The sequence below is a fragment of the Triturus cristatus genome, chromosome 3_2 (genome assembly GCF_964204655.1).
Source record: "Triturus cristatus chromosome 3_2, aTriCri1.1, whole genome shotgun sequence".
Taxonomy (NCBI): domain Eukaryota; kingdom Metazoa; phylum Chordata; class Amphibia; order Caudata; family Salamandridae; genus Triturus; species Triturus cristatus.
Genome location: NC_140584.1, coordinates 798,360,526 through 798,384,147, shown reverse-complemented (window position 1 = coordinate 798,384,147; position 23,622 = coordinate 798,360,526). Strand labels below are relative to the sequence as shown.

Below are 23,622 nucleotides of genomic sequence, written 5' to 3'. Positions count from 1 at the left end.
CCCGCCACCTTCTAATAAAATACATTATGGACCAAGAGAAACTCTACTGTGGTTACTCTTGCATTACCATACTTCCCTTTGTAGGAAAAATCAGTGAGTGAGTAGCTGTCGCCAGCTGCAAGGGTAATCAGATACTGCCTATGGCTTAAAACCTAGCAATCCTTCATCCAGATTTTCTACCTTAACTGAAACAATGCGTGTACCAGATAACACCTTAAGAACAACAGACTTTCAACACATTTACCCCAGAAAAAGTACTCCTAACCCTGTCGGTGATCTTTGATGCGGTCCTACTAAAAACCTTCTCCTTGTGCATGGGCTGCTCTAAAGCAGTTCTAAATCCTTATGGGCCCAACACACTCAAAGCCTCCCCATTAGTTCCCTAAATTTGTTATCGGAATAGAATCAATTTTAGGAAACTTCTGTACTGTAATGGGGGCAAGACCTACTACTCCTCTCACTTTACAGTGTATATTTCCCAACATTATGTATGTTTCCCTCAAAAACTATTGCCTATAGTAAAGCATTTTGATGGCACTACTTGTATTTCTGAATGATTCTTTGTTCAAAACTGTGTTGTTATAAACTCTATTGTTTTGAAAACATACATAATATTGGGAAACATACTCTTTGTATTGCACACTTCCAAAATAGTTCTACGTTGCTTCATCTCTTCCTTTCATAAAGGCATCAATTTATACAAATCCATTTCTGAAGATCTGCTCTTAGGGCCTATAATCACACCAGTGACTCCTATGAGTACTGCTGAATATCAAAGACAGCTTTCCTCTCTGAAGCTGCCATTAATATACCTCCATATTTGTTGGCTCCTCTGCTCCTGGCAGGACCTCATAGAATTTCGAAAGGTAACCCTGTCTCCATCCTCCTCACGTCAGTGTCTGTAACTCCTCCCACAAGACAAGGGAGCACGAAAAACAGTGTTGCGCTTCACCTCTAGTTTCCATAGCCCATCACAGGAAATAAACATGCTGTCTGTGTAACACAGGGCAAAAGATAAACTGATGATGCTATCTTTGCCTTCATTCTGCCAACGGCTTGCCAAGCTCCCACTGTGTAAGAGTTGGGGTTTGGTTTTCTCTGCACAGTTTTTAAATGGCCTTGTGGGGAGGAAATAAAGCAGTGGTTTGAAGTCTCCCAGCTCAGAGCTAGCATAAGCCCTCTCTTCTCCAGGACTCCAGGAAAACATGGGGACTGGGCGGCATCTTCCATCACATCCGCCCGGTGGCACCAGGGTAATCCTTAGCACATGCTGACATAAAGTGCTTATGCACCCCAGGGAAGGTAATTCTAATATCCTCTATCATTGAAACCCCTTTGCACTGAGGTGCTTTCCCAAGTAGAGGCCCTGGTCTTCCAGGTGAAAAAGGGACATCAGCAGGGCAGTGCTTGCGCCCCCTCTGCCCTCACATCCCTGCCACAGCTGGGCCGCCATTGGATTTGAGGGCAGTAACCACCAATCTTGGGGATTAGGCTAAATCTGAAGCACCTCTTCTCCCAGATGTACATGAGGTCCAAGGAAACAATTCAGTTTGTATTCTATCAGGAGAATTTACAATAAAGTCAACAACGAATTGCCTTTAGTCGGCTTAACACTAGCACTGTTGCAAATCCTGCAGGTTCGATGCCGCAGGAAGGCCCCTGCACCACCACATTTTAGGAAATATATTGCAGTTGCTAATATTTCTTTTAATTCTGTTTAAGGCTCTCAACTATCTGTTGCACTTTAAAGAGCGACTGTTTAAATGCCTCTTGCCACGTCCCAGCAATTAAAAACATGCTTGCTGGCAAAAAAAGAGACAAAGAACACCTGTCTTTTTAACACGAAGTTTGTCCCTTTCCCTCGCCCCCTCCTATTGCTTCTGTGTTGTCTGTTGTGGCACCCTGTCATTTGCAGTCGTGCCTGCGCCTCGGCACGTGACGTGGCTTGACTGAGTGAGCCCCCTCCGAGCACCGCGCGCGCCACGCATTGATCTGAGCCCATCTCCTTACTTGCTAATTTAGCAATAATGGCAGACTTCAGAACAGCAATTACCGAACAAAGGAAGGTTGCGTTTTGTGACCTAGCAACCTGCTCTCCCTGAAGAGGCTCCTGTCTCGTCTCTTTCAGGCGGTGTCAGGAGTCTCCTCTGCCGCATGCTAAGGATTGCGGGCCTTCTCTGTGTGTTTGCATTTGCTTTGTGTTTTTACCGCTTCATGCCTGTACATATTGTGCATCTACGTATCTCTGTTCTCAGCGCCAAGAGGGCAGACCTTGGCCAGAGGCTGTCTGTACCGTATAACAGGACTTATGTCCTACTCGTCGAAAAGCGCTTCGACACCTTATGGGTAGGAAGCGCTATATAAATGCAAACCCTTCCCTTTTCTGTCCCTCCACTATAATTTTTTTTACCCAAATAACAAACTCGTATGCCAACGCAAATTAATCCCTTTACTAATTCACCACTAATCCTCTTTGGGTTCCGGAGTAGCGTCCTACTCGCTGAAAAGCACTTTGCCTGGTTAGGGGTAATACGTGCTATATAAATACAGTTACAATACAATAATTTCTGTGTTTGAAGATGAGACTGCAGAAGAGCTGCACATTCATGACTTAAGTGCAGGTATCCCTCGAGGAGCTGCCAAGGCTCCGTTCATACAATTGGGTTGTAAATATAATGTATAATTGTTAGAAATGGTGGTCTCTAGTTGGCAAGGGCTCTTCTTCGTAGTCATGAAAAGGGAGTTATACTCCTAACATAACCCCTGCTCATCCCTTTGCTAGCTTGGCACGCGCAGTCAGGCTTATCTTAGAGGCAGTGTGTAAAGCATTTGCACATAACCAACAGTAATACAGTGTGAGCACTACAAAAGGACACCACACCAGTTTAGAAAAATATCCAATATTTTTATATCAAGACCAAAAACAATAACAATCCACAATACAGTACTTAGAAATCTTCAGTTATCACAATTACCTTGAAAAACAGTTCCTTGAAGTCGATAGCTCCCTCTGGGGCTATTGTAGCGTCGAGAACAAACAAATCCAAACAGTTCTGGCTGACCGCAGCGTCGCCGGCCAGCTACGGTGTCGGGAAGACCCACAAAACAGTACCTTTAGACCACTTATAGAGCTTCCAAAAGCACAGCGTCCGCAGGTGTCGGTCCCAGAGGTCGGTGCAGGAGTCACTGGGCCCTCAAGGTCACACGCGTTGCAGATCAAACTCCTCGCGGTTGAAGTCAGGAGCTCTGGCGTTGCCAGTGGTCGAGTGCTGGCGTGCGAAGTGTAGCGGTGTGGCGTACGATGCCCTCAGGTCGCGGTGCGAGCAGCGGCTCGGTGGTGACATCAGATGGCGTCGGTGAGACCAGGATCGCGGTGCCAAGTGGTGCGGTGCTCGTCGCGGTGCTGGCAGGTCACGTGCTAGAAGCAGGTCGACGTTGTTGCTGAAGCTCTGTCGTTGGCTGACGAACTGGAGTCGATGGCGCCGGTAGGCCAAGGCTGTAGTGCGGGATGAGGGCGGTGCGTCGTGTAAACTTATGGTGCCTTTGAACCACAGTACAAGCAGTGGTATCGATCTCGGCGTGGAGCGTCGTCGTCCGGGATACCAAGGTGGCATCGTGAAGTGAGGCGGTGCGGAGTGCGGTGCCCACAGGTCACGGTGCGAGCAGCGGCTCGGTGGCGGCGTCAACAGGCGTCAGTGAGACCAGGGTCGCGGTGCGGCATAGCGGCGGTGCCCTCTGTGGTGCCTTCAGGACACGGAGTTGCAGCGGCGTCATAGACTGCGCCCGGTTGCTTTTTCTTCTGTTGCTGCACAAAACACACAGTCCCCAGTGCTGAGGGCAGAAGAACTTGAAGTCTTTGCTGTTCCTGAGACTAATTGAATAGGGGGCAAGCTCTACCTCAAGCCCTTGGAGAAACTCACAAAACTAGATTGCAGAAAGTTCAGTCCAGTCCTTCCACTGCCAAAGACAGAAGCAGCCACTGCAGGCCAACACAGCAAAGCACTCAGCAAAGTGGCAGTTCCTCCTCACAGCTTCTCCAGCTCTTTTTCTTGGCAGTCTTCTTGGTCCAAAAGAGTTTTAAAGCTCCGGGGTTTGGGCCCCACTTTTTATAGCCCAAAATCCTTTGTCCTCTCAGGCAGAGAGTGTCTGTGCCAGCCTGAACCAGTTCTGCCCTCTCTGGTGTGGCTTCCTGGAAGGAGGTGGAGACGGCATTGTCAGAGGCAGACCAGGCCCATTCAGGTGAAATGAAATCTCCTCCCCCTACTTTAAATGCAGCCCAGGTCTATTCACCCTTTCCTGACCCACCTAGACTATCTGGAGCCACTGCTCCTCCCCAGCCCATGACATCCCAAACCTAGACAGTCAATCCACAAACCTAGCAGAGGCCTACTGGATGGCTGAGCAAGAAAATACCTACTTTCAATAAGTGGTATTTTCAAACACAGAATGTAACAAGCATTTGCAATGCAATAGGTCTCGCATTAGGAAAGTTTGAGCTTTTTGTATTGTAAATTGACAATTTTTTTATTTATGTGTTGGTATTGAAAATATTGAAATTACTAGCTTTCTCATGTACAATGTCAATAGTTTTAACTGTTGCAAATGTGACACCTATAGCATTTGTAATGCAACATGTGTTGTATTTACGTGACTTAGATGTATTGATATTACAAATAACAATGGCTTTTAATTTTTGCAAATAATTAATACTTAAATAAAAGTTAATGTAAATTATAATGGCAATCGTTTAAACTTTTGTTAATAACTCTTGTGAAGATTAGGTTTCGTGTATTTTATTGCGCCTAAAATCCAAGAACAGAAGTTAAATATTATCATTTTTTTTATGCCATTTGTAATAAAGCCTAAATATTGAGAGAACATATTAGAGCCAGTTGTTGTTGAATGGTTGTACAGATTGATACTGTGGTGGCGGTGAGTGATGTTGTGGTGGTGTCGAGTGATGCTGTGGCGTTAATTGATGCTGTGGTAGCGCATAGTGATGTAGTGTGCCCTTGAGTGATGCTGTGGTGGTGTTAAGTGATGCTGTGGTGATGCGATAGATAGAGTGCAATAGTCCGATAGATAGATAGATAGATAGATAGATAGATAGATAGATAGATAGATAAGATAGATAGACAGAGAGTGAGGGCGATAGAAAGATAGAGTGTAATTGAGTGGTTTTGTGTGGAGTGTATGTTGATTTTAGTGGTGTGTAATTATGTGGCATTGAGTCGTGTTTTGAGTGTATCTTGCATTGTAATTAATTGGCACTGAGTGTTATTTGGAGTGCATGTGGCATTGAGTGTAGTTTAATTATGTGGTGTGTAATTATGTGGCGCTGAGTGGTATTTGAAGTGTATGTGGCATTGAGCGCTGTGTAATTATGTGGTGTGTAACTATGTGGCACTGATTCGTTTTTGGAGTGTCTCTTGTATTGAGTGCATTGTAGTTATGTGGCATGTAATTATGTGGCTCTGAGTGGCATTCGAGGTGTATGTTGCCTTGCCTTGTATTTCTATGGTTCCTTAAACCCTTAGAGGCAATTCTTTTATTTTAACTAAAAGGATGGTAGTTAAATAGTGTTTAAGGCGGGATGGTCGTTAAATGGTGGCTACAGAGAAGCTGTGTGCTGAAAGGCAAAGAGAATACGGGCATGAAAGTGAAAGCGAGGATGAAAATGGAATGAGTGTGGCAGGATGGTTGTTAAATGGTGGCTACGGAGAAGCTGTGTGCTGAAAGGCAAAGAGAACACGGGCATGAAAGTGAAAGCGAGGAGGAAAATGGAATGAGTGTGGCAGGATGTTAGTTAAATGGTGGTTACGGGGAAGCTGAGTGCTGAAAGGCAAAGAGAACATGGGCCAAAGCTGGAAGAAAACACGAGATGCGAGAGGCATGTGTGTGTGGCAAGCACTGGTGGGGCTCAGAGCATTCTGTTGCTGCCTTGATGCCTGTGTGTGTGAGCAGTGGGACTGTGTGTGTGAAGTGCCTAAAATTGCAAGAAAACATATGGTTATTTAAATCCTTAGACGCAGAATTAATGGAGCTAATGTTATCGACCTTAGAAGGATGAAAAGGGAATGAGCGTGGGATATGTTAACTTTGTAAGCGCAGAAAGCGTGCAGGGCAAACTTATTATTTTGGTTGTTTGAGACTCAGATCTGGGCAAAGCTGCAAGAAAACATGGAGGGGGGAGGGCGGGCTGTGCTGAAAGGCAAAGAGAACACGGGCATGAAAGTGAAATCGATGGATGGCAATGCGTCCGTGAGACTAGGCCTGTGGTGGGGGAGGGACAGGTGCGAGAGGCGCCATGAGGAAACAATCTCTCGGCATGCTGTGGCGGGGGCGGGGGAGCGCATTCCAGGCGGGGGAGCGGACCCTTTGAAGTATGATGCCGAGGCTGTGGCTACACGTGCACGCGCCAGTGGGCTGAAGCACTTCCCCAAACAGATTGCATGGAGGCACGATGCACGTGATTGTACGCGTGCTCGCCATGCAATCCACTTTTGGGAGCACTTTGAAATGCCCCTCTTACTAGAGTCTCGCATAGCGATTGCGTAAACGTAATAGCTAGGCGAGACCTAAAAATCACCTTCACTAAAAGATGCATCGTTAGATTCTGAGTTCAGGCATACTAAACTTTATTTTTATACCTAGTTCCCAGGGCCAGTTATGTTTATAAGCTGTTATAAACAAACTCCCCATTCTGTCCTATGGGAACAGGTAGCCTTGGAATAGTGAAAAACGAAATTGGCAGTATTTCACCATCAGGACATGCCACACACATCAGGGCATGTCCTACATTTCACATACACTGCACCCTGCCCATAGGGGTACATTGGGCCTACTTTAGGAGTGACTAACATGTAGAAAATGGAATGTTTAGGGCCTGGCAAGTGGGTGCACTTACCAGATCGACATGGCAGTTACAAACTGCGTGCAGACCGTGCGGCGGTGGGTCTGAGTTACCTTTTCACCGGCTACTTCCGTGGCTGGCACAACTTGTGCTGCGAGCTCACCAGTAGCATTGGATTTACAGGCCCTGGCACACTCAGTGCACTTTACTAGGGACTTACCAGTAAATCCAATGTGCCCATCATGGAAACCCCAATCCATAACACAATTTACAATAGGAGCACTTGCACTTTAACACTGAACAGCAGTGGGAAAGTGTGCAGAGACACTAAACCAGCAAAAACAGAGTCAAAACCAGGAGGTCAGAAAGCAAAAAGACAGGGGAAACACACCAAAAGATGTCAAGTCTAACAATAATGATGAATTGCTGAAGATAAATTGAGTTGTATATTACATTTTAATTGTTATGGCTTGTTTGACTGAAACAATACACTTTACTTTATACTTTAAATATAATGTAACATAGATTGAGAATGATGACCAAAAGGTGATTTCGACGGAGAAACGAAGAAGTTCTGACATAGTTTCAGTGGTGATCAGAAGCTAAGATGCAGTGCATGTGAGCCATTATTGAAAGAAGTGGGTGGACACTATTTTTAACAATTTAAACACCCAAGGGAATACTTTGTGCCCAGAGCTCAAGGCCGGGGTACAGCTATCAGTTGTGCAGCAGGTGCAGTTGGTGTATTCTTGGGGTCCTGGGCCAGACATATTTAGAGGCCCCTTTGTTCTGAACAAATTTGGAATGAATGGCCTATTTTGTGCTAATTCATGGCTGTATGATGACAAACAATATTGAAGTACAGTAATATTGAGGGCCCAAAATCATTAAAATGATACTGAGTTGCCACAAATAATGTCTGATGAAAAAATAAAAAAAGACAACGTGAGAGTAGTGCCATTTTTGCCAAGGGATCTCTAAGAAGGTGCGGACCAATGGCAATTGCTTACTTTCCCGATGTCTTAAAACGTCTCTGGGTGCAGTGGCATTGTGATCAAGATGTGTAAGGGTGCTGCTGCACTCCAGTTACAGCTGTTTTTATTCCTACCAAACCAGTGGCGGAAGAATTTGTATTGCTTATAAAGTACCCTCGCTACGCTACTGGAGCAAGATGTCCCTTTCCTCCAGGAGAACCCTGCTGATCATCTGGGCGTTGTACACCTTTGAGGTGGCAGACTAAATAAATTGGTACGGAGTTACTCAACTTCTTCTGCTCATGGCATTCATGATTTGGCATTACAGCACTGCATTCATCAATAATAGGGGGAGAATACACGCTGGATCAGTGCTAATATTGCATTTGTGTATTTTCGGGGTGTTAGGGAGACTACACTTTAGTATTGGTTACTTTACTGGCTAACCTATCCCACCCCCTTTTGAGTCACTGGGTGTAAGAATGACTGTATGTTATTTTTTGCACAAATGACTGTGTAAAGCTTTGGTTGCATACCTCTTTTCTCTTGCATCATGGCTATCAGTGATGGTGTGTTAGGGGTACCTCTCTTTAAGGGGCTTCGGCTTGTAGCAGGTTTGTATACCCTGTGGAGGCCTGTGTAAATACACGGCAAAAATTTAGGCACTCAATTGCCTTATGAGTTATAGATGATTTTTTTTTTTGTGGGTTTTAACTTGCTGTGTATCAGCGTTTGTTAGCTTCAAAGAACTTGGGACCCGATTCACAAAAGTAAAGTTAGACCAAAAGTCTAAGTTTCCTACTTTTTAGTATTTACAAAGGTAAGTTACGAGTAGTATCTTTACGACTGCAGGGGTTCGACACTCAGGGCAGAAACTACGCACTCGGCGTGGAATTCCACTCCGATGGCAGAGCCTCTGTCTCGAGTGCGAAGATTCCACCCTGAGTGCGGAGATTCCACTCGAGTATGGAACCTCCACAGTCGTAAAGATACCACTCATAACTTACCTTTGTGAATACCGAAAAGTTGTAAAGTTAGACTTCGAGTTTTGGTCTTACTTTACCTTTGGGAATCGGGCCGTTGATCTTAATACAGAACTCCATAGAAGAATAGCAGCAATATGTATGAAATGCAAAAACTGCAGAAAGGCTTATCTATCAGACGAAGGAAAAGCAATGGCTCTAGAATAATGATTTTCTGCTACTAACATAACATTTATTCTACACGCTGATAATAAAAATACTTGTGATATTCTGTTCCATAGGTCAGTTCTGTATATTTTTAGGCCTCAAACCTTGTTACATGGTATTTTGCTGAGAGTAATCGGTTTTTTGCAGACAATAGATACCACAACCTGGATTAGTTGGTAGGGTAACTCTTACACAAATTCTCAGCTTATTCACATCTTGGTTCTCCATTTAGAGTAGAAAACCTTAAGTTCTGCCTGAAAGCATTGATGCCCTTTAGTTGGGAGGGTTGAGGAAGGACAGTAGAAGTGAAGGGAAAAAACCTAAAACTCCATCGTGCTGCTGGGAAATGCAAGAAAATGTCAAAATACGGGGCTCGGGTTCGTCTCTGCAGAAGGGTTTGGAGTTGAAATGTAATGATGTATGGGGGAATGCCATTACCTGTTCTGGGTGTTTAAGATCTTCATTTTCTCCAGCCTTCATATTTCATTATCAGTAGTTTTTATGCGTCCACAAACCCTTGCAACCACATTTGGATTTGTTTTGTCAAAACACAGTCTGTGAAGTTATATAAAATGCATTTTCGTTTTATATTTTTGTAAATTTCCTTGACAAGAGGCCTCACACTCTTCAGTACCACACGCCCTTTAACATTGTCTATTCTCCACTATATATTCGTAATAGATTTTTTAAGTATAATGCATTCAATAAATTTGTAGTAGACCGCGGCGTATTATGTTAATACAGCATATTCTGATTGTATTTTCTTTTTTCCCTCAGTTGTCTTTCATGCAGTGTGTGTGAGGTACGCTCTGTGTTTGAGTTGAAATCTGAGCTTTGTAGCCTCTATAGAAACGTAAGAACTAAGTGAACATAGTGTTCGTGTTTCCCTCTTTACCCCTGAAGACATTCTTCTTTCTTCTGGAAAGCCTTGTGAAACAGCAGAGACTGCAAGGTGCTTGCTCATGTTCACTGTCCAGGGTAGGTAGGCAGGGGCGCCCTACTATTAGCGGGCCATGCCCTCATCCCCTTTACCCCTCCGCTGGCCTGTTATATACAGCTATTGCACCCCATTCAGCGCTATCTCTTCTACTGTTGTTGTTGCTAGCCGACAAAGCTTTAAAATAGTTGGGGCATAAGAGCAGAGGAATCAATGGATGAAACTCCCTGTGTTTATTCATTCTTCTTCACTGTCAGATTCTGTGCAAATTACAGAAGTTGTCCTGTGCTGTCAAAAAGGGGTGACGCTCCTCCGCCGTAGCGGAGGAGCCACCGCTGAGCCTGTTCAGTGTCTTGTGTTCTTGCAGTTCCTCTGGCTTCGCTAAGTATCTACCCTCTTCAATCCTCCTCTTAGCCGCTTAGTGACACAAGAAAAAGAGAGCTGTAGTGTGTGGAGGGGTAGATCACAGAATTGTTGCTAAATCTACTACAACCGAATGTAATAATTGGAGGAGGAAGCAGTGAGGATCTGCGGCCTTCCTTAGTCCCTCCTCCTATAGACTGCGTCATACCCTGGATAATGGAAACCGAAGAAAGATTGCAATTGGATGCAACATATTATAAACTTGTATATTAATTTCTAAGCCACATTCGGAACTGTTTGAAATGTATGACGTCACCACGATAGAAAACCTACTTGCTTTGTGTTCGCAGAGTCCAGATGTTAGTAGCTTGAGCAGATTAGGACACAGCAGGCCAGAGTAGTTTTTGTTCAAGTCCATTTATAAAGTACAGCCTACAGCATGAAAGGAGCTAGAAGCACATGCATCAGAAATGGAAGCAACAGGCAAAAAGATCTACGCAGAGTAGTGCCAGAGTGTAATTTAATTCCTGAAATGCCATATTATAAAAGCAGAGGATACACAATTGTGGAGGTAGATATGAATAAGTCCTCCCCCTTCTTCAAAGGATGCAGGTTTATGACAGACCGAGTGTTGTACTAGGAAGATCTCAGTGTTCTTAGTATAAAACGAAAATTGTCTCTGGCGAATTGTTACCATACCGCAGAAGCACAGTGAGCTAAAGTTTTCAAATCAGCCATACCGCAGCATTTTGGATCCTTATAGACCCCCCATTGCGTACCCTGATTAGAGGGCATTGCCAAATCTGAGAAGGGAAGAATTTTTTTTACATTAACTTTGGTGGCATGACCGTTTTTTAAATAAAAATGCAAATATTTATTATTTGATCATTTGACCCACAAAGGTGCCTTCTGGTACAGCCACGCGTATTTAAAATCCTATGCCTTCTGAGGTGAGGTGGTTTTGCAGAGAAGTGTCAATCTAGTCGTGCACATTTGTCGTTTTGCCTATACCGAAAAAAAACACAAGGAGGGCGCCGGGGCATGGCTTCCATTGGTGCGACAAGCGCGTAGCACCAGGGCCCAGAGAACTGAGGCGCCCATTCAACTGATTATAGCTATCTTTGGCAGTTCCAAAGTTCAAACGGCAGCAAGGGGGGCCATTTCCTTTCTTTTTCTAACCCGTGACACAGTCGCTAAGCTTGTGAGAACCTGTATTTTTAGTAGTAGTATGTTGAGGAGGTTTTATGAATATGACTGTATTGAAGACTTGGAGCATAGGTTATTATAACTTATTCTTTTGGTTTGATTTTGCTTTTTAGTTCAGAAGATTACAAATCTTATCAATACTTTATAGCTTTAACTCTTGGATCATAGCGCATTCTCTAACTGGTTGCCCTTTCATCTAGATCTGTGAGGGCCATCAGTGGAAATGGAGTAGCCATCGTTCTAATAGTGTCTGTTGTTTAGTTGGTGCTTATGGTACTAGTTCTTGTTCTAATTTTAAATGAATCTTATCCTTTCTCCTTCAGATTCTCCAAGCAAAGATCTTGGTCCTACTTTGGGCCTGAAGAAGTCAAGCTCACTGGAGAGCCTGCAGACAGCAGTGGCAGAAGTGAAAAAGAATGAACTGCCTTTCCACCGGCCCAGGCCTCACATGGTGCGTGGGCGTGGCTGCAACGAGAGCTTCAGAACTGCCATCGACAAATCCTATGATGGGCCTGAAGATCAGGATGATGGTAGGATGTGGACTCCTCGTTTTTACATCAAGGATTCCTACTATTTACGTCCATGAAATATCACCTGTTTGTTTTCTTCTTTTTGCATATTTTTTCAGTGTTTGTGTGCATAAATGTTTAATTTAACATACCATTGGGTCCGTAGAAATGAAGCCTCTTGTCACTCTATACTGATGCTAACGTGATAGATTTAAAGGTAAATTCTTGACCTACTGTTCCTGCATAGGAAAATTAGGAAATCTCCCCAGGCATATGTTACAATTAAGTAACATGTAATGGCCTTCGCATTATTTTCCTGGGGGATGGATGTCTTATTTTCATGCATGATCTTCACATGCAGATGACATTGTACATCAAGATCGACCTGAAACCACATTCTATTATCAAAGGAATCTATTCTAAGCTTCAGGAAAAGTTGCATAGAAATGTTTGTAGAAGAGGTGCTAAAAAAGGCTAACTCCTCACTCACAATCTAGGTGTAATCATAAAATATCCGGAAAACAGGAAATTGTATCGTAGATGATTCGATTTAAAATCTTTATTCAGTTTTGAAATAAAATGATAAAAGTACACATAAAAATTCCATAATGTATAGAGAATACACTTTCATATCTACATTACATCTAACATAACAACCCTAACAATAAGTGCAAAATATATCCAGATACGTTAACATTTTCCAAAGCTCATCATAGACAAAGAGTGCAGAAATAATAAAAAACTAAAACTAAAATGACAATTACTAGCAATAGGAGCAAAATATCCCACAATTCAAAAACATTTAATAACTTATCAGTAGGGGACAAAAAGTAGCGGCACAAACCTACTGTGGCAGGATATAAGGCCAGCCAACTCGTTATAAAGTGCTAAAGCAATTTAAACGTTTAAACCAGTCCCATAGGATCACCAAGTGCTAGTGCAAATGTATGTGCTGGAATATGTTTAAATAAAACATAAAATCGACTAATGCAGTTACCATACTATATTGACTCTATGGCTTCCAAATAGACTTGGTGTTAAAGAGGCCTGCATGTTAGCCACTAGACTCTATAAATCAAAAACCTCTATCTAAGGTCCGCTATGTTAATATAAAATGAAGTGGTAAACCTGCTAAAACAGACGTAGCATTAAAAAGTCCTGCAGGTTAGTCACTAATCTCTATAAAGTAACAAAGACCTTTAAGTAGGGTCCGATACGTTAATATGAAATGAAGCGATAGACCTGTTAAAACACAACTTTCCAATATAATCACTACAGCGTTAAGATCCCCCAAACCAACTGTGTCCTGCTAATGCCTTTCCTAAAGAGAGACCAAAGAGGATGATGGACGGAGCGTTTCAGCAAATCAAACTCTCGCTCCCAGTCAACAGATCTGGGTTTAATCCATCATCATTCTTTAGCTCACTCCACCACCCTAGTTCAGACATGGCCATATGCAAATCAGTCTAACCCTGTGCCTCGTAAAAAAACATATTCTCCTGCATTTGTAGAGTAATGATATCTGTAAAACCCCATAACATACGGTCGTAAGAAGCTGCAGATACACATTTGGTTCTTTAAATTGAGACCATCTCGCAAACTGGTTTACAGCCTAACTTAGTGGCAAACCTGCAAATACCTTCACAAGCACGGGTCATCTTTAGCATATTATTTTCAGTATGCTTGGTACAAGACCCATTAGAGGGAAAGAGAATGTCTGGATAAGAAAATGAAGTAACCATTTCAATGGGTGTAACGTTGATAAAATGAGCACATGATGCATATGTTCCCGTTCCACATATTATTGTATAGGTTTTCTTTAGGCTTAGTTTGAGTTCCCTGTCCTCCAAAAAAGCAGCAAAGCGATGCATTTGTCTTTGCAGGCCATTAGCGGTCCTTTACAATAGTGCAGCACCGTCCGCATAAAGGACAGGGACTGTCCTTCCTTCCCCTCGTGGAGGGTCTGCGAGCACTTCCTGGTACAAACTATCCATGCCAATTATAAATAAGGAAAACAAGAAGGGTGCCAATATGCACCCTTGCCTAACTCCTCTCCGAATAATGAAGAGCACTCCCCATTAGCGCATCCTGGCTGATAGGTTCCTATATAGCTGCAGTAATACTGACACTATTTCTAGTGGTGCTCCTATCCGGGACAAAGTTTGCCACAGGCAAGTGTATATATCCAGTCTAAGCCCTTGAATGTTTCCCTATGAGGAGATCTAAATGTACACACTATTCTACCATTATCAGGCCCCTTGGGCCCCTACTGTGACTCTGTGAGCACCTTATTATCCTCAGCCCATTGTTTTAATCTTTCTAGAATCACTCTACCCAAGAACTTAGCAGAAGAGACTACGAGGAAAATGGGGCGGTAACATTTATAATCACTTTTGGAACCCCTTATAATAATCAGAATATATAGGAGCCCAGAAATCCGGCAGATATATCAACCAGAACTTCACCTGCTGCTTTCCCTCTGGTGCTTTTCTTTATCGAGAGTGCTCATTAGTGACTGACTTGCACATGTTTTGATAGGGTCCCTGCCTAAGTGCACCGAGTTGTGTTGTGAGCTAAAAATGCTGGTAAAGTGGTCAACCCATCCTTGCATGGTACATCTGAAACTAAACCGGGAGCAGTATTGGGCTTCAGAACAGGGGAATGAAGCATCTGCCAGAATAATACACAGTTATTAGTGGCCGCGGCTGCTTCTAGCGTGGACCAGGCTTCATCTTTGTAGCACTTTTTTCTTGGCAGATAACGCCTTCTTGTGTTGCATCCGAAGAATTGTGACCATTGATCAGTCACTTGGGAATGTATTTAGGGCAAGACAAAGCTTTTTTAATGCTAAAGAACTAGAAGGCTGGAACCTTGCTGGCCTGCCCATCTGCGCCTGAGAGAAGGTCATTGATGGAGTTTGTAATCTTTCCAAAAGCTGCTGGAATATCCCTATAATTAGCTGTCTCAGATAAACAGGGTTTGAGGTCCTGCTCAATAGTATCTGTTATTCCTTTGATGAACTGGCTAGGGTCTATGCCAGTCTATTCTAGGCGTAGCCAATTGGCCTTGATACTCCAATGTTACTAATGTTATCTTAGATGAAAGATCAATAGGTTTAACTTCCATAGTGGTAGTGGATAGGTCATCTTTAATAGAATATAGTAACTGTGACTGCTGAACCGTGTACCGAACATTTTCTCTCATTCAATATCAGTTAAAATTCTCAGTTATTCAATGGTTCGTGTGACTTGCAAAAATAAATTATTCCAGCATGATTGTAGTTTACGTCTCCTTGCAGCTCCACAGGATCTCTTCCTCTATAGGAGTTGTCCATTGTTTTGCAACATCAAAATCCATGTGGTTGTGGTGCTCTACATGTTGAGGGCAGTCATGCTATGTGCTTCATTGAGTCCAAACAGGTGAATTTGAGACATTTATCATTCCCACGTCAGCTGCGTGAATCCTTTAACTAACACCAGTGGGTGGCACATAGGAATTAACGGCAGTGGCAATGCACCATCATCTACACACTCGTCTACACATTGTCGAGGAATCCAAGGTGAACCAAGTGCATCTTTCATGGTAGCAGCTCTCTTTGAGGTTTGGATGTCTTAGACCCTCTTCCTGGATGTAATGTACAGATATTTATATAGCGCAAATCACCAACCGGTCTCTAAGCGCTTGCTTAGGGAACCCGTCTTGGTATTCCCCTGTGAGATAACCCAGCAGGGCATCCACAAGGTGAAAGCCAGGCATCCCGCCGCGAGGGGCCATTGTGGAGATTAAGCAAGCTATTGCCCAGAGTCGCAGAGTGTGAACCCATGAATCGAGTATGCACTGGAGCGAGAATTATCGAGTCCATGGACAATTTATGGACTCAAGACCCAGCCGAGCCGGGAATTGAACCCTGGTCCCGGGCTGATCTCTGCTTCCAGGTCTGCCTACTCTAACCAGTGAGCCACACTTCTCCAGAGTCCCTCACACTGGCAGTCAAGGGTGGATGGGTGGATGCTCCATGTGTCAGCTACTGGCTGAGAGAGTGTGTGATGGAGATGGAGCCAGAGAGAATAGGAGACATTTCACCTCTTCCCCTCCTGCTGACATGGCTTGGAAGCTGTCCACACCGCCATCACGTCTATCTGTAGCACTCTTGCCTACAGAGGCTGCTCTCTTCGTCCTTCCACCTCGAGCACCTCTTAGGGGTCCTGCAATGCCCCCCTTCGTTTGGGACTAAAGCCGCAGATAAGTCCTTTGTGCTTCCTGGGTTCTCTAACTACTTCTTCACCTCCACGAGCCGTAGAAAAAGAAAAACAAAAAATGTCACCGTCAATGACTTGAAGAGAAAACGTCACCTGCAAAAAAGCTGTGTTTTTATCTGCAATATTTGTTGAACCCAGGCAACCTATATGACTATGAAACATCTGACTCTTCAACCTCACACCCTCCCAGCACACCGAATGAGACATCAAGGAAGTTTCAACCAAGGGTAAGTAGCCTGTTGCTTCCAAAGCACCTAAGCCTTCGTTACGAGTTTCACAGTGTAAGGCGTGGGAATACCCTGCACCGAAATCCAGGGATTAGGAGTTAATTTCCACAAGGGTTGGGGAGTAACACGTAGACCCATGAGTGTAGGGTCCAATTCATTGTTTCCAGTTGTGTAAGAAATAACAGGGCACTATATACATCCATTGAACTCCTGCTTACAGCTGGTGTTTGTTGCTGGTGGTATGGGTTTCGGGAGAGCTGGGGGTATCATTCGCAGTTCCTGTGCGCCGTATTTTGTTGGTGGTGATTGGCAGAACCTGGTATATCATTTATAGCTCCAGTGTGTCTTATTTCCATGGTGATCGTTACTTGTGGAAGGTGTTTGGGGAAAGCCTGGTGTACAGTTTGCAGCTCCTGTGTGTGAAGTGGTGGGGTCAAGTGCAGCAGCTGCCTTTAGCTCCCCACAGCACAACACACAGGTCTGGGATCTCCAGAACTACCCGCACCACAGCTTGGGAAGCTGGTATTTCAGGGCTGAGACAAACGGGGCAAAGTGGAATGGCTATTGCAATGAGGGTTTACAGTTTTTTGCTTTAGCATCTGCCTGTTAAAATGACACGACCCAATAAAAAACACAATACTCTCCGTTGAGTACTTACTTATATGTTACAGTGCGTTTTTCATCATTGGGAAATATTTTATCATATAAAGACCTTGCCTGTTGAGAACACTGCTGATGGGCCCTAGAAATATTCGAATACACATTAAAATGGATATTTAGAGTTAGAGGAAAGTGAAACAAGACCTAATTTTCCATAATAGAAATATTTGTATATAACAAGCGAACCAAGTGCAGTTTTTCTTCATCAGTATCTTGTATCTAATCTTAATTCTTGGTCCTCGAGTTTTGTAGGGCTCCTTTCTGAAGGCAGCCCCTCTTCCTCCTCCTGTTCTGCTAGCTGAATAATTTCTGCTGAAGTGCAACTTTCCCGTAAATGGAGCGAAGGGTGTGTTAAATATTTATCAAGCCTGCTTCGTGGCTTCGAGGGTAGGCCTCACCACGCTTTGATTAAACCCATAGTAGAGCGACCACTGGGTTACTAAGTACCGCGAGGCACGCACGTGTGTCTCTATGGGCACCAGAGAAGCCACGCTCCGCTCGTGTGGAAGAACAGAGAGAGGCTCCACCCCTTCCTGCAGGACTAGGTGTTTCGACAATTGGTACAGTCTCTCCCTTGAAACTGTAATAAAGAGAAAATAATTATTGAATTGTTACTAACAGATTAGTTGTATATGCAGATGAAAGCACACCTTGTTGAACAATAGCTATTCAGTAATACCACATGGTACCATTATTTATTTGGCGCGGACGGGGTGAAGGGTAAGATATGAGGGGATGGGAAGCTGGCCGGCCCTTGACTCAACCATCCTCTTAAGGCATCTGGTGAGAAGGTTGGAATTGGTACTCACTACAGAGTATCTGGTTAAAAATTAAATTCAAAATGGCAGCCATGTTCACAAAATGCCTGGAAGCTTGCAGGCACAGTGATGTAATAACCGCTACATCAGGAGGAGTGTGAGCTCTGTGGTCATCCCTGCGGCATAGGGGCACCTGGATAGGTAATAGTCTTTACAAACCAATATCTAGAAGAGCAGTTTAAAAAAGAAATGAACAATGAAAATATTTGAATTTAATTTTGTACATTGTATAGCGTTTTGTCAGAAAGGAACACAATATAACCTGTTCTATAAGCACATATAGAGTAGACAGACACAATATGAAGACATGCAGCACTGTCTCTATTGTCCCACATTCTTTTTCTCGGTTTTCACTTTTTTTCTTCGCTGTGGGCGTTCCATGTTTCATAACCTCACGTGTGCGGTGAATCAAAACACCCTGCCTAATGTGACCTGATTGAGTGGCGAGAGCTGACAGAGCAGAGGAGGGCATAGAGCGAAGACAAGTCAAGCAGGAAGGAAGAGCTGTAATGGCCCAGTAATAATGGATAATGCGTGCAATTACCACTTTGTGATGTCAGTAGTGTGCAATTACAATTTTTGCTCTAGTGTGGCTCAGACCTAGAGATGGTCCTTCCTCATTACATATTTTCTTTAATTTGGCTCTTGCATTAGGAAGCACCGTGTTCAGCATCTTTAGCTGACCCCTTATAATAGGCTATACATTAGGTAATGATTAAACTCCACTGCTCTGAATGCTTATGTGCCGGTGAGAATCCCAGTGGTTTTGTGTTAAATTACATATTGCTATGCCCTTCTTTATCGGCTCTGTCCATTGGTATGGATGAATTGTAGCTGGACTGCCTTTTACTAAATCTGAATTGTTGCTTGCCTTAAATGTAAATGTAAATGTAAATGTAGTTGAGCTTATATAGCGCACAGCTACCCGCAGTGGGTTTCCCGGCGCTTGCTTAGGGAACCCGTCCTGGTATTCCCCTGTGAGATAGCAGGGTATCCACAAGGTGAAAGTCAGGCATCCCGCCGCGAGGGGCCATTGTGGAGATTAAGCAAGCTATTGCCCAGAGTCGCAGAGTGTGAACCCGTGAGTCGAGGAGGCACCGGGGCGAGAATTATCGAGTCCATGGAATTTTTAGCCCAAGACCCGCCGAGGCAGGGAATTGAACCCTTGTCCAGGACCGATCTCAGCTTCCGGGTCTGCTGCCTCTAACCCCTGAGCCACACTTCTCCACATGCATGGTGCTTAGTCTGCTGTGCTGTTAATGCTCATGGGAATGCCATAAATGGTCGTTATTGATCAACATCAACGGGCGATCTTCTTTGGTGAAAGTATGTTAGCGAGTTGTAGGTGAAATATTTAAAATAGGATTTTTGTCTAATCAACCGTGGATACTTCATTCATAACATCACCTTTTTCACTTTTTCAGAAGCCCATTTTCTAAGGATGTGGCCTAACGGCTAGGGCGGATCGACCTCAAATCTGGGAAAACGGGTTCGAGTCTCGGCAACAACTCTCAACAATCTTTTATTCTGGGCAAATCACTTCACCTCCCCGTGCCTAACAAAAGAATGAATTTGTAATGCAACTGGTGCTCATGTAAAGTGCTCTGATACCTTCGGGTCAAGTTTGCGCTATATAAACTCAAAAGAAGAAAAAAAAACATTCTCCTCAGCACTCTTCTACCTCTGAGTTGTCTCCCTCATAGCTTAAAATCTTCATCATTCACTACAGCACTTCTAAGTTCTTTATCACTTGGGTCACATTTACCAAACTACCCCATTAAGTCATCCGACTAATCTGTGTAGAGTTTGTTCATTCTTCATTGTCCCTTTATCCCTACACATATTTGAGGTAAACATTATTTCCGAGTGCTTGTGGCTCTTCATGTTCAATGTTTCTTCATTTAATTCTATAGAACAGCTTTGCTGAAACCTCCTTAAGGTCCTTTTGATTGACTGACTTGTACTGTTCCACTGCTCCCATTTAGGGAACTACTGTTTTCTTTTTTATACAGCACTTTATGAGAGTGCATGTGTTTTTTAACTATCTTCCTCTTGTGCAGGTCCTTCTCCTCAAAAACCCACCCAACCATCCCCACTCTGAGGTGCTCCTTATCCCTCACAACCTATCAGTGAAGGCAGGGCACCAAGGTTATTTTTTTCTGGGGTATGGTTGAAGAGCAGAAATTATAGGTTATTTTTGCTTTATCTCCTGCATTGCACGTATTGCATGCAATCTCAAGCTCTGGCACACAAAGGTTTTTATGGTATAGGAGAAATGTGGTGTACTTAGCATGACACTTCTCATTGAGACCCAGCTTCCTGTGCTACTGCAAAATACCAAATGGCTGACCATGATTTATGGAGGTTAACGAACGACATATAGCTGAAAGAACATTTGTTAAACGGTGGCCTATTATTCGTCTTGTGGGCTGCAAACCACTGAGGGAAATTTACTTGTCATTGTTGATTTGTTCATTGCTGGATGCCCTGGCTTTCTTTCCATTCCTTTTCTTTCGTTCTAAAGTATGGTTTTGTTTGTTTCTTTCTTTGCTCATTATTGCTATCTCTAAAATACATTTGAGAGCAGCAAAGCGCTATAGGAGCCTTGAATTAAAAACAATCAACAATTATTATTAGTACTTCTTTGGTTTCATTCACCCTTTATTAGTGAACTACCCAGATATATTGGAAATTCATTGTCAAATCTGTATTGTATGCTCTCACCACTTGCTTCTGCTTCCAAAATATGGAATTATCCTTTCCTCGACTTTAGCACAGCAAAGTATTCCAAAAATTCAAGCCCATCCCCCACTAGCTTCTATATTTTAATGTTCCTCTCATTTTTACTACCTCCATTTTTTTTCTAGAATTTTTCGAGTTTAGTCAAGTAACCTCTCTTAAAGGCAGCTTTTCTATTATTGCAATCAACCTCAAAATATACTTTTCCTAGTTTGACTAGTATTTCTGTACTATTGCTTTCACAGTTCTCTAGCCACTTGCTTTATAATCTTATTTAGAGCAAATGAATTATTTACATTTGCCCTGTGATCCCTCATCAGGTCTGACATACCAAAGAATTTTGCATTTGCGAATGTAAATCATTGATCAGTTATTGACTCCTGTAGGAGGTGGTAACCAATTCACAAAGAGAAGGTTGTCCTCATTGGACAACTTCCGCTCTAGGTACTGTCAGGTGGCCATGAGGGGAGCAGTCAACAGTTGCTTTAAGGAATACAGGTTGCTTGGACAAAAATCCAATTTCAGAATGTCAACATATGGATGGTGGTCTGCTGTTCTTTAAAGGACACCATACCTGTGATTGTAGCCAATCATATGGGGTTACAAATAGCAACCTGCCTAATTAATATTCATTAGGCAGATTGTTCTATTATTCCCTGCACCCGGAGATTTTGTGGAATGGCTTATTAGTACATAGGTTGAAACACAAAATATCTGCACGTTTCAAAACATTGGTGTACAATATGCAACTAATATTTGTATCCGGTCTCTTTGTACATGTGACCCAACAACCAGCTTTGTGAATTTACTACAGATTGTGTTTTTTGTTTTTTTACCTGCTTCCCGGGTGCTAGATAATCATCCCCTCTTCTGCCTTTCATAGTTTGTGCCTACTGACATCTGATGCATGTGTCAGTGGGTGGTGACCACTCTTAATTCTTTTAGCCTCCCAAACATCTGGCCGTTTTTCCAATCAAAATCAGTAAAAAAGTCATTGCCCATCTCGATTTCACTGGACGTGCTCGTTGCCTGGGTGTAGCTCACATCTTCTATTCAGATGACCAATACCTTTTTCTACACCAAACCATCTCCCTTTCTTTCCCCCAGGCATTTATCAGGGTGGCTTCAGGGATTGCAAGAGAACATATCTTTATGTGTACTAATAAAATAAAAACCATGCATGAAAACTCCTTTTACGCTTGTCCAACCTACATGATTTGATTACTTTTGTACAAATCTGTTCAATAATAACCCTGCCTTTGTGTCAAGCCTGTCGATCATGTACTGGATGGTTTCCTTTATTTGGAATCATAGTTTATTAAATGGCTAGGTTAAATCTCATGGACTCTCTGCTTGTGTTCCTCCTGTGCAGATGCTGTCTCAGAAGCAAGTTCTCCATCTGGCCGCGATACTCCCAGCAGTGAGTCAGCTGCCCAAGGGAACCCAGAGCCAGAAGACACAGATAATAAAAACAAGAAAGACAAAAAGAAGAAAGACAAAGACAAGAAAAAGGAGAAGGGAAAGTCAAATGTGAAAGAGAAGAAGAAAAAGAAAGAAGAGAATGAAGAGCAGGAGAAGAAAGCCAAGAAAAAGGGATTTGGAGCCATGCTGAGGTAGGCCTTTTGCAATAAAAAAAAGATTTCAGTTTTCTAACATTACAAAAAAATCTGTCTAGCATTACTCTCAACATTTTGGATGAAAGTGTACTGAAAGCTGTAATTATAGTCAATTGTACATTGATGGTGTTAAAAGGAGGTAAGAGATATTGCTGGTGTACCTCCTGTTCACACCTATGTGTGGTCATTCTGGCGATAATTAGGCAAGAGAACCCTCTCCTGCCTAAATTGAAAAACGGCTTGGATAAAAGGCTGCATTTAGTTTGGTTTTAAGGATTTTTTTGTAGGTTTGGCTGGTTGTAGGAAGCAACTAGTAGTGTCAAATGTGAAACTTCCTGTTTCCCCCCCCACTAGGCCACAATTCCCCATCAGTTGGTCTCATACGTTAGTAAATTCTCTGCAATATATATAATTAATGCATTAAACTACTGGAGTCTTTCAAACAACATCACCATTGTTGGTTTAAACACCCCATTTCCTCCCTTTATCCCTATTCCACTTAATTGTGAGTTCTGATGTTGTCCAAACGTTATCTTTTCCTTCTTTGGTGCCTCCCTGATTCATGATCTTATCATGCGGTATCTGCCTTTCTTGTCATCTAAAGGACATAATGACCCCAAGGGTTTACTTATCATGGGAGTGATCCATAATCCGGGCAAGTGCCATGCTCCCTTCTGCAGCTTAGCAGGGCATTGAAAAGCATGATGCAGAGTCGGATCTTGCATAGCAACTTAACTTAATAGACGCATGCAGAGTAGACCACATTTTAAATGCTTTATTTTTAATTGAATGTTTGAACCAGAAGAATGAAAGGAGCAGGAGTTCAAGGGACAGGGTAAATCATAGGTTCATCACCACCATGACTGGCTGCAGCATCTCTCCCAACTTTGTTGGCCCAAAAAGGTCAATTCAAATAGCTCTTCTCTACACCAAAAGGTTCATCGCTTTAAGCTCGTCTGTGGTGAACGTACACCAGTAGCGTTCCATCTGGTCTAGGCATCCAAAATGCAGTGCTTAAAGCTGTTCACTGCTGCTCCAGGGTCACTGTCAGGCTGTCATGAGTGTACACATAGAAGTGAAATCTATAGGACAACATGACATTGCCCAAATGATCGAGACAGACATTGAATAGTCGATGGAGCAAACAGTGGCGGCCAGCTTGGCTTGAGGGTGGCAGGGGAGGGGGGGGTTGTGTGGGGGCGGGTGAGGGGGGCACAAGGGGTTGCGTGACATGGCACTCAGCCATGGGCTGGAGGGATGGGCATGTTCTC

The 23,622-nt window shown here is 43.2% G+C and overlaps 1 protein-coding gene across 1 annotated transcript in view; it reads left to right on the top strand.

Annotated features, from left to right (window-relative positions):
- Positions 1–23,622, top strand: part of PARD3B (par-3 family cell polarity regulator beta) — a 2,086,630-nt gene that overhangs the window by 1,245,230 nt on the left and 817,778 nt on the right. Inside the window, exons 17-18 of the mRNA XM_085648929.1 lie at positions 11,847–12,053; positions 22,108–22,348. Coding sequence (XP_085505055.1) covers positions 11,847–12,053; positions 22,108–22,348 — 448 coding nt within the window. The remainder of the gene's footprint in view (positions 1–11,846; positions 12,054–22,107; positions 22,349–23,622) is intronic.